The following is a 15130-nucleotide window of genomic DNA, read 5'->3' on the forward strand; positions in this document are numbered from 1 at the left end:
TAACTGTGAGTGTCTTCCCCGTGGATTCCCCGAACATTCCCAGTCGTGTATTAACAGAACTGTGTCTGCTACAGGGATGAGTTAAAGCAACCCTTACCTTTCTTGCATTTCACACAGCACTTAGAAAAAATTTAAACATCCACAACTCCCGCCTCCCTCCAAAGTCCCATCCTCCTCCTTCTGCAACTCCACCTCCCTCCATTACGTCCTCCTTATAGACGTGGCCATTGGCAAGGTAACGTTAGATATACGAAAGAGGAGAGCGAGTGTAATGTTACAACAAAGACAGTCAAACGCAACCCCGGAGTTTTAAAACTCAACTGGAGTCAGTGATGACTGATGAGTTTTAGAATAAGGTTACAGTGCTAACATTAGATAGTAGCGTTAACATTACTAGTAAGTGGAAACGGACACACAAGGAAGATAACGTTAATGTTTCAGAGGCTACACTACAGTAGGCTAACGTTAGCCATTAGCAACTGGATGCTGTGTTGTCATAATGTTATTGTAGTGTCCGCCAGGAAGTGTAGAATGATGACAAGGTTATTCAGCAACCCACCGTTTATTGCTTCACAGCACAAGTTACTGTTGGCCGTAACCACGCCAAAAAAACGAGACAAGAACTTAGCCGTAACGTTAGCTCACAAACCATGTACTCCTGCTCTCTCCTCCAGCTCGCACATACAAAACACACGCGCACGCGCACTCACACAGCCCTCATTCCTGTCCCACTCGCACCCCTACCCATACTCATTCAATCCCAACCGCTCCAGGCGAAACCACGGTCATCTCAGGGCTAGCTCGACATAGCAGACCAAGCTTGCTACACATCCTGAGCTCTCTTGGTTGTAGCGTTAGATCTCTGCAGCAGTTTCTAATGTCTGTTAGAAACTCGCGACTGTATTGCACTGATGAATTTACTTCTTGTTGCATTGTTTCTTTCTTTTGCCAACTGATTTCCCTGTTGGAGTGGCTGAAGGTGGAAGTGGTGGTCCACATTTGTTTGCTTTTGTTACGGAGAAAAGTTTATATCCACAAGCGTCCCTGTTACTAACCTGTTTGTTGTCTCAGACTCAGGGGTGGAGGGTGTGGGGGGTGGTTACGCGAGCTGTTACGTCAGTCGGAGGTCTCCACGTGGGGAAGACAGACAGGACAGGAGAAAACTCCGACCAATCATTGCAATCATTGGAGTTTTCTTAGAACCATATGAGAATGGTATAATGATGAGTTCATCTCTGGTGGAATTCACTTACATTTTAGTGTGCCATCAGCTTATTAATAGCATTTTAACCTAAACAAAGAAAAGTGTAAAATTTCCAGAAAGGTAAGGGTTGCTTTAAACCACTATATTTGGTTCAGGTATGTCAGCAAGTAATACCAGGAAATAAATCTGATACCGATACCAACTTTTTATTATTAAAGTTGCTAATGGATTATCATGTGGGGAGAGCTGTATGTTATGTTGTATGAGATGAAGCAGCAGTGGATCAGAGTGAGCATGCACTAGGAAACGTGTTAATGTGGCCACAATGTGATCTGGTGTGATAATGATGCATTATTGTTGTTATTAACCCTATTGACACTAGTACATTAATATTCAAATCAAGGACTAATTTTAGAAATATCTACACTTTCGGTATTGGGTATGGAGAGTATATCTGGGAGTATCCCCTGCTGCAGTCCCGTCTCCCCTCTCTGTCTCAAGCCCCTCCCACCAGACGAGCATTGGCATATGCACATGCTTCATACAGTAACCCAGTGTTTCCCAATCTTACTATTTAAAATGGGTAAAATCTTATCTCATTGTCGAGTTGCATGCAGCCCCTCCTTGCCCCAGTCTGGCTCTCTCTGTTTATCAAACCACAACAGACGTCTTCACAGCAGGCAGCAGCTCTGGAGACGGACCTTCAGTCAGCAGCTGTAACAACTGCAATTCAGCCAACGCAAACCCCAGAGTCGGGGATCACAGCGATCTCTGGCCAGCTGTGTCACGAGTCTGAAAGTTTGCTGATCCAACAGGGAGGGGGCAGGCAGTCTAAGATCAGACCCCCTGCACTGGGGTTTGTGCTGGATGAATTCAAGTTGCTGAAGGTCTGTGCCTGTAAAGCCCTTTGAGATGACATGCTGGAATTTTAGTTCATGTTAATGTTAGCTACATTAACATGAACTTGAATTAGTCACAGCCATGAGCCCCAATTAGCAGAATGCTAAACTGTTAGCAACATTCTCCCTCCATCTCTGAAACACCTCACCAATACTGAAACATGTTTTATCCAGTTTGTTGTCAGACTCTCCTCTAGACTCTCTTTTTGGTAGTTCCATCTTCCTTTTTTGGGTTGCTTTGCAGTGTAGGCAGGTGTTGCCAAGGCTGGAATAGCAACTTTTTCTGCAATCCTTTTTCCACCATTGAATCAGGCTTTAATCAGGCTTTAAGCCCTCTCTCTGAAATGACCTGTGAGTGGCCAAAGTCTCAAATCGTGGGCTTAATTTCCTGATAACAGAGCCAAGAGGAAGTGTAGAAGTCTGGTTTTCTCTCAGAGAACTTTTATTGCAATATGATGAAAGGTCGTCGTGGCATTTTTGTCCCATGATGCAAAGAAACAAGAAACAAAAACGGCCTACCTCAGCTTTAACAGTGCCTACAATGTGCAGGGAAAGCATTAAGTGTCACAACATGAAAGCGTTACTCACACATCAGGGGATGAAGTTTTAATTACATATAACTGACAGAAGTATCCCTGCCTTTTAAACCATACAGATGTGAAGAATGGACTGACCTCCACTGTGTCGACTGGCAGTGATGATGGAGATGGTTGCTATGTGAACGTCGTCCAGCGGCCACGCTCGATGGAGATGTCCACCATGTCCTCATCCAACAGAGCCATCAAGGCGGAAAGACCGCGCAGCAACACATCTGAGGCCAAGCTGGAGGCCAAGAAGCGAGTTATCCGCATGCTGGTGGTCATTGTTGTCCTGTTCTTTCTCTGCTGGATGCCACTGTACTGTGCCAACACCTGGCGAGCTTTCGATGACATCTCTGCCAAACAAGCCCTCTCGGGGGCACCCATTGCTTTTATCCATTTGTTGTGCTACACCTCCGCCTGCGTCAACCCAATTATTTACTGCTTCATGAACACACGCTTCCGCAAAGCTCTGCTAGCCACGTTCTCATGCTGCGCCGCCCCTTGCCACCGTCGCCATCCTCGCCGTGGGCTACGGGACAACGAGGAGGATGTTATGGCAACGGGAGCATCCATGTCCAAGTTCAGTTACACTACAGTCAGCACCATGGGAACCTGCTGAGGCAGATGGATGCAGGCACAATCCAGAAGAGACAGTTACTACGGCAACACAGCACCCCACATCCTTTGTCTTTAGGCCAATTCTGTACTCATAGGGACAGTGATGTGGAGTGGAAAAACAGGCCATATAGTGTAGCAGCATAGAAGCTTCACCCATGACTGTGAGCAAAGTTACGTAGGGATCATTTATGGAAACAGTCTTACAGTGTAAATACCTCCATACAGTAGCTATATTAAGAACAGCACAAAAAAATTATAGTTATTTCTTGTCACAGTGGACCAAGGCAAATCGTTTGCTTAGATGTTTGCGGTGGGGCGTGTGTGAGTGTGTGTGCATGAGTGTGTGGTAGTGGTGGGCTGTATGATAACTTCATCACGTAGCTATAAAAACAGGAAGATCATTTGCTATGTAATTTTTAAATTGTGTTTTATATTTTGCTGTCAGTTGTTCATCCGTGTTAACGATGGTGAAGCAATTGCCTTGTGGACTAAGTGCCTGGTTCTAAATACTAGTGTGTTATATTTGTCTGCTGTTGATTTGCCTCATTCATCACAGGCACTATAATCACAGGCAAATTGTAACCTGAGGGGTTGTGGAAGTGGAGTTTACAGACTGAAAGTATGTTCTAAACAAACTGAAAATCCTCCTCAGAAGATAAGAATTTCCTCCAGACGGGACCTGATAAATAAGTCTGAAGCTCTACATGGTTCCACGGTTCGCAGGAAACGTGCTATAAACAGCTTAGATGGGCAGTGGTGATGCCTTGTGTTGTGGTTGTACACTAGCCAACTTTGTGTTTTTGAGTTTGTAGAGGCAGATTTTCTGTGTGTGCTGCAGTGTTTGTTTGTGTTGTGTCCTCATAGGTGAACACTGTAGCAAATGTTAACAGGGTGACTTGAAGGGTTGTGTTTCTTTCTAGTATCAGGACTCTTGTTTGAGGGCAGTATACAATTCGCTGGAGAACATCTGAAATGGAAGTTGGGATACGTCAGAGACTACTTCACTATCAAAAGACCACTCCATATGTACGGTATAAAAGTAGTTTTATTTGGGGTGATGAGAGGATTAGGGAAAGATGAGGTGAGGATCAAGTTTGATGGTGTGATGGTGTTAAGGGAAGGGTTGAAAACAGGGTAGATGGACTGGTCCTGAAAGTGGGTAGGGGTCATGTATGATGGGGTGATTGCGGTCAAGAGGGATGAACGGTGTTTAACAGAGTCGTGATGAGGCTGGAGCATATTAAACTGTATTAAATAATGGACGTAGCCACCATGACATCACTCATTGGTTTCTGGACTCCCATTTTTAAGGCTCAAATTTAGCATTTTGGCCTTTGCTATCTTGATGTTTTGGAGCCACATTTGGATGAGAGGCTAGAGCTGGGGAGGAGCAAAGGGTGGATCTGACTGAGGAGCTGAAGACACTGTTGGCGTCCCGCCCTTAATTATGCTTAACTTTAAGCCTTAATATCACTTAAAGGGATGAGTTATATGAAAACTCCCCCCTGTGCAGTTGTCATGAAGGGGAAATAGCTAAACAGGCCCAAACTGTTTTTGTGCCAGGCTATAAACATTTTTATTTAGGCTGTAAAGTTGGGCATATTAACATGAGCGTCAGTTGGGACTGACTGGCTTCTGGAGCCAGCCTCAAGAACTGCAGTTTTTGGCACTTTCATGTTGGCTTCATTTTTCAGCCCTGACGGTTGTTGCTTGGTCGAGTCTCAGGGTCGGGACAGTCCTTTCTGACCTTCGCCATGCCCTTGGGGGTTCATATCTGGGACCTTCTTTTTGTTAGTAACGATGCTAGCGGCTGAGCAGGAAGAGAAGAGGAGAACAGGGTTTGGGGGAAGGAAGGTCATGAGATCTGAGAAAAACAGTAGAGAAAGGGATAGCCACACCTGAGACCAGGTTTAAAGAGAATTAATGGGCACAGGTGGGAGAGAGACGCATGCTCTTGTCACATTAGAAAAACTCCCCTTAAAAAGAGGGTGCACTATATTCCTATAGATACAAGGACTTTGATGAAGTCGCCAGAGGTAATCTTATATCTTGAAAAAAAAAAAAAAAACTTCACTGCAGCCTCACAGTATGTTTTATGGAGGCAGCAAGAGGATTAAGTAACTACAGTGAATACAAATATGTTCAGTGATAGTTCAGTGACTTGCAGTTCCTGTTGAGCTCACCTGCAGGCTACAAAATGGCAGCCAGGTTTCAGAGGTCTGTGTTTGTCAGGCCCTGTCTAGCGCGCTTGACTCTGGCTCTCCTGTGCACCTCGCACTAATTGCGTTACAACCTCAAACCTGCCAGGCTGAACAGATGAGCATATTTCACTGAGTGCACCAAAGCACAATGCTGTCAGCCTCTCAACTAATAGATGTATGGACTTGCTTTTGTGAGCATTTTTTAGTTTTTTTTTTTTTTTTTTTTGGAGGAGGAGGATTTTAGATTGGCCTGCAGCTTTTGTGGTTTATTGTGTGCACCGTTCCCTTTGTGTTTAAAATATAAATCATAGTGAAGCCTTTCTATGAGACTAAAATAGTGTAAGAGGGAGGAATTTTATCAGCTGAAACCTCTGTGTTATGCAAAGTACAGCAAATGACAACCTTGTTGACAACCCTAGACGATAAAATCGTACACTAATGTGCTAATAAATTAATATCTGCAGCTCCTGTTCCTATGTCATTAAAATGAGACAACCGTATATTCTTTCCGCTTCACGTCAAGTGTACGAAGGAAGGCAAAGTGACAGCAGAACATTGCCTTCACCTTCCCCTTGGCTCACTGTGCAAACTCAGTCCCCATCATGTTCGAAGCACAAGAGGCACACATTCATCTAGCTGATGATTGTCTCTGGGCTTCATGACCCACTGCTGATTACCATTGGGCACTGGGCCTTTGTATATATATGGCTCTGGTTTTAAATGCGCACATACAATGATGCCATAGTGAGATCATGTGTGTCCTCAAATTGAAATGCCTGTCTGGTCTCGAAATCTTGCTGTCAAACCTTGGAAAAGCAGACATTTTGTATGGTGAATAAAGTTCTCCCGCAGTAAAAAGCAGACATTTTGTATGGTGAATAAAGTTCTCCCGCAGTAAAAAGCAGACAGAGGGATTTATGCGTCTGCTAGAAGCATTTCCCACATAGAGAAATACTGTAACGCTGCTGTCTGTGTTGTTGTTTATGAGAGACGCTTGGAAAACTTATTTTTTTTCATAGAGAGTGAGGCTGTGAGAGGCTGATTTCCCTGCGGTGTCATAGAGGCCGTTTGACGTTATGACTTGCTCCCCAATCTACTGCATCTCATCCAGTCAGCACACACACACACACACACACACACATACACAGACTACTCCTGTTTAAACTAGTTATTATGCACTTGCTCACAACCAATTACAGACATGCCAATAATTAGTTATTTTCCTCTTTGACCAAATTAATACTAGCCATTAAATTAAAGCTCAGTGTAAAAATACCTGTGATGACTAATATGCAGTGGGTAGTGATTGTATCACTAATTACCACATTCCAAATTATGTATAAATGTCAATGTGAACAGAGGTACTTAAAGGTTATTTTAAATGCCACCCTCAGTCCTCTGTTTTAAATTTGGAATTTAGTGATCCCACTCACAAGTTTCATATTATATGTCACATTTATTCTGCGGACAGAAATGACTGTCCTGCACAATATCTACAGATGGTGTTGCCAAGGGTGCCATGAGTTCAAAGCTGCACTAATTCACATTAACAGTAGATCAGTCTTCTACATGTAATGTGAAAGGGGTCAGTCACAGTGACAAACCCACAGAGGATTATCAGCCATCTCCAGGGTTTTTGCCTTTTTTTGGATCATATTTTTGGTTCTCTGGCCTGTAACTCTGCTGTCATCAATTCTGCAGCAAGCTGTTTTCAGCAGATAATCCGACCAAACAGCAGACTATGTGTTTGTGACTATTTGGCGACTATTTGGTGAACATAAAGGAGAATCTAGCTGCCCGTATATTTCCCTTAGGAGCTGGTGGAGACCAAAACAGAGTTAAAAGGACAGCAAATATTGGACTTAAATTCACTGGGTGGCCACAAACATAACTGAATATATGCTAATATAGCTTTGTTTCTGCTGGATGTGCACGGCAACTGTTAGCTAACATGTTAGCCATAACAAGTAAAAAAAATTGTCAATTCTATGAAAACAAAACAAACAAACAAATACAAATGGTGCTGCCATACATACGTATATGAATAGAGCTATATATTTAAATTGCAAAGGTCAACCCTTTAAAACCTGGAGCGACACCACTTTTCTTGTGCTGCTTTCAGACACCTTTCGCAAGTATTTAACCCCAGCGATTTCTTTAAAAAACATGGGAGAAAAGGCAATGAGCAACTTGATAAGAAATGTCCCACAAATCGCAAAAAAATTAATAGATTTAGAAAATTATTATTTTTTTAAACTAGAGGGAAAATAGCTAGGAAAAATCTATTTATGATTATCATTATTATTATTATTATTATTACAACATATATAAAATTATGATACAGAATTATTGGAATTTTTTATGCCTTTTTTTCATGTCATTTCTTTCTTTGTTTTTAAGTTTGTTTTTTCTATTTTTAAAATTTTCTCCTTTAACTAATTTCTTGCAGATTTTTGGGGTCATTTTTTCTTTAATTGCTCACTGCCTACTTCCCATGATTTTGAAATAAACCAAGCCAAATTGCTCAGGTTTCAAAGGGTTAATTGGTGACTCTAAATTGCCCGTAGGTGTAAATGTGAGTGTGAATGGTTGTCTGTCTCTATGTGTCAGCCCTGTGATAGTCTGGGGACATGTCCAGGGTGTACCCCACCTCTTGCCCAATGTCAGCTGGCATTGGCTCCAGCTCCCCTGTGACCCCTAACAGGATAAGCGGTAACAGAAAATGAATGAATGAATATATATATATATATATATATAGAGAGAGAGAGAGAGAGAGAGAGAGAGAGAGAGAGAGAGAGAAAGAGATATATATATAGAGATATACTCGGTTCATCCAAATTATAAACATTATCCATATGAAGCATGCCATTCCAATCTTGCGGCAATTTTAGGGCCTTAGCATTTTTTCTGAGCGTCAGCATCTTTTTTCAGTTGTTCCCAATAAGGAGGGAGAGTATACAGCTGCATGTGGTGGCTTAGAGAAGAGTGCTCTGACTTTTTTGTGCTGCCACTCTGCTGAGCGCTTCTAGTTGTAAATCTCTGCCCTTTTCAGAAAAGTGCTGGTGTCGTCACTGCCACTCCTGTAGCTACTGTCTATCCCAAGCGTTATGGTATGTCAATAAGAAACTATTACAGCAAAGACTGAATGTTGTTGGTGAGTGTTGTGCCTTTACTACTGTATATATTGTAAGCTTTGTTGTTAATTGTGTATTTAACCCTCTGTTAAAGTAGCATAATGTTATCTATATAGCTAATGATAATGATAGTGTTGGCATTGGCAGCTCTGTTTTTTTTTTTTTTTTTTCTAAATAATGCGCAGGGATGAAGCACTCCCCAGCGCCCTGCCACTACTTTCCTGCCAAAGAAAAATGCTACATGGACACACACTCTCAGTGAGATAAATGACACCCTTTAAGTTTAGTCAAGACGACAAATATGGCTGTTATTATAATTAACACTATGATGTGACAATACACAACACACTGTAAGAGGGGTGAAAGTGTTCTCTGCAATTAGGGATCCTTCTCACATTCACACAGCTAATCAATCATGTTCAGTCTAGACAATGAGGTGGCCTTTATAAAGTGACATGTCTTCACTCAGTCCTGTGACTGAGCCTATTATCAGGCTTGATGATGGCATCTCATACCTTTAGCATTATGTGTGCCCATATCTCAGTGATATGTCTGTTGAGGGGTTTATTGGATGCTCTGCTGAAACTCTCACTGCCGCTTGGATTGCAGAGCAGCTTCATGAGCAGAGCCCATTCCTCCATATAAAAGTGTAACCATTTGTTACAATAAATGGTCCTTTATTCTTTGACACCAGTGTCACTGATGCTGTGCTCAGAGAGAGGGGGGAGTGCTGCTAAGGACACTGTCCACCGGTGTTGCAGAGGAAACCTCTGGGGCACAGGTGCTGGCAGGGTCGGAGTTGTTTAATGTGAGCAAAGCTGATATTTGATGAGGAAAATTGCCTGACTGGGCTGCACACCCAGGTAAAAAAAAAAATAGAAAAAAAAGCTTGGTTATCTGAGCTTTGCCTCAAGGTTTTGGCAAGGTTCCTAACTGAACATGTAGTAACTGTTGGTATTGCTGTGATAAGTATTACTTTCAGCTTGCCCTTCAGATATTAATATAAGTAATTTGATAGTTAAGTTACATTTAAAGCAGCTCTATTATTATCACTATTAGACCAGCCCAATCCCCAGCAAAAAATGTTGGCATTGTACTTTTTTTGCAAACCAGGAATCCATTATATTTTCACGTTTCTTATGTATCATATCAACATTTCTAAAGTGACGTATATGAGCTGATTTTGTCATCAGGAGGTGGAGGGGATGGTGGATGCCGTGTTACCTAGGCAAGATGTCTACCAATACATAGACCATAGTTCAAGACCAAAACACAACAAAACAGGTTGTTTTGCTTTTTGTTTTTTGGGGGCGTTCTTTTAGCAACCAGTTGCTGTTTTTCCCAACATGGACTGTGCCATGAAAAGCAGTTTTTCTTCGAAGGTATGGCTGTGTTTCTTCCCAGGATTGTGCCTCCAAAACTAGATATTTTAAGCCGAAACACGATCATTTCCCTAACTATAACTAGATGTTTTTTGTGCCTAAACTCAACCACATGTTAACCACAGTGTTGTTGACACCTAAATTTTCAGTGTATCCGTAACATAGTAACACGCAAATGTAACGTATCCATTGTTTTCAGAAACGTTCAATGCCAACATGTTTTTCTGGCAAATGGGTTATAGAGATATTAATTCTAATTCTAGTTTGTCCCTTTTACATGGTTGGATTGTCCTGTTAGTTGGCCTCTAACAAGTCCTCCACATTAAAAATGACATAGCGTAATACAAATATTATCCTTTTCCTTCCTTCCCCCATCAAAATAACTACGGCCGCTAGAGTGCTTTGGAACGTAAATGTTGTTTCTGATGAAATAACTCCTGCTGTTCTTCTTGAGCCCAGTTCAGACCAATTATTCGCAACAAGAGCATTAAAGAGAAAAGTTGCAGAGGTGTACACTCGACGTCTGAGCTCGACTCAAGCTGGCTGATAGTGTCACCTGTGACTTTGCTGGTAAAATCGCCAGCAGCTGGTTTTAGAATGTAAAGCACATCACCTGTTTCAACAGCAAATCGAAATCAAATAATCAAAATAACTACAGACTGCATGTTCGAACACACACGCGCACACACACACACACACAGACACAGTTTCATGGACTGATTCACTGGCCCTGGTTATTCATATTATTGTGGCATATTTTTTATGAATTCAGTCCATCTGGTGCTCATTTTGTTTCTGCTTTTCACCGTTTCATCACTACAACAAATGCAACTGTCGCCAGTATCTCACTCTAACTATCCTCATTCAAATATTAAGAGACTAGAAATTATATTCTGCCACAAAATAATCCTCAAAAGGTGGAAATCTGAACAGAAGTACAGAGTTGTTGCATAGAGATGATACACCACCCCATCTAGTTGCATTGGTGTGAATCCGCAGGGTTTTAGAACATTGCAGAATGGTGCATTGCAAGTAGTTGCCTGTTTCAATTTATGTCATTGCGAATCTTTGGTCTGAGCTGGGCATTAGGAGGACAGTCTTGAGGCCTCAGGGCAAAACAAAGGCCGGGCCCCTACTGTATAATGTGTGTGTAAAGTTCCAGATATGCCCAGTCCAACCAGTGGGCAAATTTGTCTTTTCTAGAATAGTGGAGAAATGGCGACATTCTTACCTTAACCCTAACAACTGCTGATGCTGCTGAAACCTAACCAATCTAATTAATGAAGGCAACGAGCACGAGCCAGTCAGAGGGAGAGTAGGGCAGGTTATTCCTTTGCTATCCTGGGGTTTACAAATTTGCAACCAGACCTTTTTTTTTTAAAGGCTGTCACAAACACCTTTGTTGTTTAGTCGCTTAGAACTGACAGCTCTCGTGCACATGCGCAGCAAGTCAAAGTGTGAGTTATGTTTTAATATAGTCTTCAGGGTTGCATCAAAACTGAAGATTCATTAGGCATTAAGCCATCATATGATCCGTGCAGAGCGAGTGTAGAAATAATATTGTGGAACATGATGGCAGAGATTAAAGACTGTGTCGTCTGGGTATTGTTTCATTAGTGTTGATGCCTACCGTCTCTGGGGTGAATTTTGGATTAGTGCAGCCATCTTCCTGTGAATGTCAGCGATGATATGACACAAGCGTTGTTTAAAAACATGCAAATATAAATTGTGCACCCATACAGTATCTGCTCATCTGTATTCTTATTAATATTCACACAGTATTCTGACTTGTACTGAAATCAGGTGTTAACATTATGAAATAAGTATTTTCTTGTATATTTGCTTGGTGATGTTCTGTGAAGGAAAGAGCTGATCTTGTGTTTCAGTGATCTGTAGTAATGTTCCATATTTCCGAGCAGCTTGTTGAGGCCGCAGGCTCGAGAGGGACGAATAGGGATGAAGGGTTAAAGAAGCATATGAGGGCACATTTAGATCTACTCGAACGGTCACAGTTGCCTGGCCACCATTGCCTTAAGTGTGTTTTGAGTGTACAGTATCTGTATGTCTATGTGTGCAATGTGCATGTGTGTGTGTATATGTGTCCCTCATGCATTTACTGTGCGTATACATGAGTCACTGTTTAAGGGAAGACGAGAGCAGGAGAGGAAAGCGTTTGGCAGCCTCGGTCCCCAGAAATGCAGACGGAGCTTGCTGCGACTATTATCCTCTCTGAAACAGTGACAACTTTGAGAAAACAACCTGTGAAAAATAGTTGATGTGGTTTTCTTGGCTGCTGTCTACGCTGTTTTCTTGACAAGTATGTTTGTGCTGCTATGACGCTATAAGGCCTTAGGCGTTTACTCGTGGTTTGGAATGTGTAGTTTTCCGCTCTGGTTTATGCTCTAGATGGAGGAGGTTCAACAGGTCTGCCTCCCTTATGACAGCGCAGATTCATCGCTATTATGATTGTTATTACAGCCACTATTCGTTGTTGCTGACTTGGCAGACAGAAGGGACGTGCTATCTCTCGGCATGAGGATCATCTGGATAGCATTTATATATTTTAAGTATGAAAAGTGTGAATGAGTATGTGTGTGTGTCAGAGATGAAGCCAGGATCATAGCATAGAGGCAGATTTTGTGCCATTTGTCACATGTGATCTTTGAGATTTTACGCTGGCTGCTGTCTCATACTAAACTGGTGATCCTCATGTCCAACAGATGCACGTTTTCTGTTTTCCTGTCTGTCTTTCTGTCTCTGTGTCTCTCTCTGTAAGACAAACACACACAGTTATAAATGTGTATGTGCAACTGGGCCACCGTCCAGCTGGTAGTACTTTGCTTTTGCTTTTTTTGTGTAATGTTATTTAATTCTAATAAAGTCTCTATGTCAAATTACACCAGGATCTCGTTTGTATTCTTTGTCATTGTAATGCAAATATAAGTGGTTTTTTCCTGTGCTTTGGATGCTTTTTTATGAATTTGAAAATACTTCACTGACAAGTTTAAGGTATACTTTGCACAAATTGTTGCTTGTCTGTAAACACAAGATTCAGATTCCTCCCTCCACTACTTATATGTACACTGCAAAACTAGAAGACTTCCACCCATCTCACTCCCAACTTGTCAAATACCGACACTTGGCTCCGAACAACCGCTGTAGAATAAAGAATGAGAAGGTCTTCATAGGCTTGGTAGGAGGAAGATGAATGGCACAGACACTGGACTTTCACCCAGGAGACAGCTGTTTGTGCCCATGTGAGACCAAAAATCAAAGTCATTTTTAAAAGAATTTTATTGGTGACATATTGTGGCAGAAAAAAACAAGGGTGGCACATGTATATACAAGGGGACAGATAGACATAAAGCTGTTATGATGATGTATGTGGAGATATGATAAGAGATTAGGTTGTCTCAGATAGGGTACGTGTTGGTTATGTGTGTGTTCATGTTTTAGTGTTTATGTGTGAGGCAGCTGTGTGTGTGGTTACTAAGTCTAAACAGGTGTTTGTGGGGTAAGCAGTAGGCCATGGGATGTGTTGCAGAGAGGCAGAGCAATAGGAGCTGTATTGATGTTAAAATGACTGGAAATATATCTTATGTGACAGCAATATAATTTAATAGTAATATATTAATGAAGTGATATGATGAGAATATAATAGTCAACAATCAATTGTAGTAAACTTTAAATTGCACAGTGATGAGGAGTGGGCCCAGACAGGTACAGGAGAGAGGCAAACAGGAGGTCAACCCCCACCCTGAGCCCCGCCAACAGTACGACCAGAAGCCCTGGTGGGACACAGCTGGCGTGGGGCAGCAAAGGGCCATCCACTCAACCTTTTTTAATTTTGTTTTATGTTATTTGTTTTCTGTGTTATTGACAGTTGAGCTGACATTTTTAATTATGGACAAAACTTGCCATGAGACGCTCCCAGGCCCAAGGAAGGGTGCTGGCTCATTGCAGGTGCTTTGGTCCAGCTTTGAACCAGCTAGTATGAGCAGCATACTGCACTACTGACGTATGAACATATGTGATGCTTGTCTAGTGATGTTACATTATGTTATTATCAAATCCTTTTAAGTCACACCATGATGTTTCTTTTTAAACCTAACCATGTGGTTTTGTTGCCTATGTGAACCTAAAAACTTTTTTACCCATGTTCCGAGTTTATTTTGAAAAAACAGTGCATGCATTTAGAAAGTGGAAACTACATTCTCTGTGAAAATGGAAGTTTATATTGAAAAGACACAATGCATGTAACAAGCATAAATTGTTGTTATGAAAAAGTTCAAGGTTCAGTTTATCAAGGTTCAAGGTTCAGTTTATTGTCATTCAAACATGTTAAAGAACATGAGGAAACAAAGTTTGTGACCCAAGTCCAGCAGCATATAGAATAAATAACATTTAAGATAGATGTGTAATAAATAATTTAATAACCTAAAAGCCTATAATAAATACAACACATTGGTAAAAAATAAATAAAAATCAAGCAGCCACACACAGTCGCAGCGATATAAAGTGCAGAGGAAAGACTGAAGCTAGAGAGTTCATAAGCCTCAAAGCCTCCAGGAAGAAGCTAGACTTGTTGCACACTCATTGTTGGTGCTCTGAGGCTGTGCCTTCTGCCTTAGGGGAGGAGGATGAGCATGGCGTGTGCCGGGTGGGTGGAGTCCTTCATGATACATGACGCTCTGCTTCTGCACCTGCTGACATAAATGTCCACCAAGGAAGGGAGGCTGCTGTTGGTTATTCTTTGAGCAGATTCAACCACTCGTTGCAGTGCCTTCCTGTCAGCTGCAGAGCAGTTCCTGCACCAAACAGTGATAGAGGATGTCAACGTGCTCGCCACAGCCTCCTCAAAAAGTATGGGCTTAAACTTGCTACAGTGATACTTTAGCAAGCTACTGTTGAAGTGAAAATCGGTGCCTGGAATTGGGCCAGATGGCTCCCGACCTCGCTCTTTTCATCTCAAACGGACTTTCTTTGTCTTCCATTAGATATCAAAAACTCAAATACTCAGAGGTCAAAAAATCACTGGCGACACGTGGAATCAGATGCAACTGAGTTTAATGTGCTCGCAGGCAACAAACACATCACAACTCAATGAGTCA

General features: G+C 41.9%; 1 protein-coding gene across 1 annotated transcript in view; it reads left to right on the forward strand.

The window, feature by feature from the left end:
* LOC125900172 (cholecystokinin receptor) overlaps window positions 1-7757 on the forward strand; it is a 39929-nt gene extending 32172 nt beyond the window's left edge. Inside the window, exon 5 of the mRNA XM_049595058.1 lies at window positions 2759-7757. Coding sequence (XP_049451015.1) covers window positions 2759-3303 — 545 coding nt within the window. The 3' untranslated portion in view covers window positions 3304-7757. The remainder of the gene's footprint in view (window positions 1-2758) is intronic.
* Window positions 7758-15130: the final 7373 nt, after the last annotated feature.

This window comes from Epinephelus fuscoguttatus, linkage group LG13, assembly GCF_011397635.1.
Source record: "Epinephelus fuscoguttatus linkage group LG13, E.fuscoguttatus.final_Chr_v1".
Taxonomy (NCBI): domain Eukaryota; kingdom Metazoa; phylum Chordata; class Actinopteri; order Perciformes; family Serranidae; genus Epinephelus; species Epinephelus fuscoguttatus.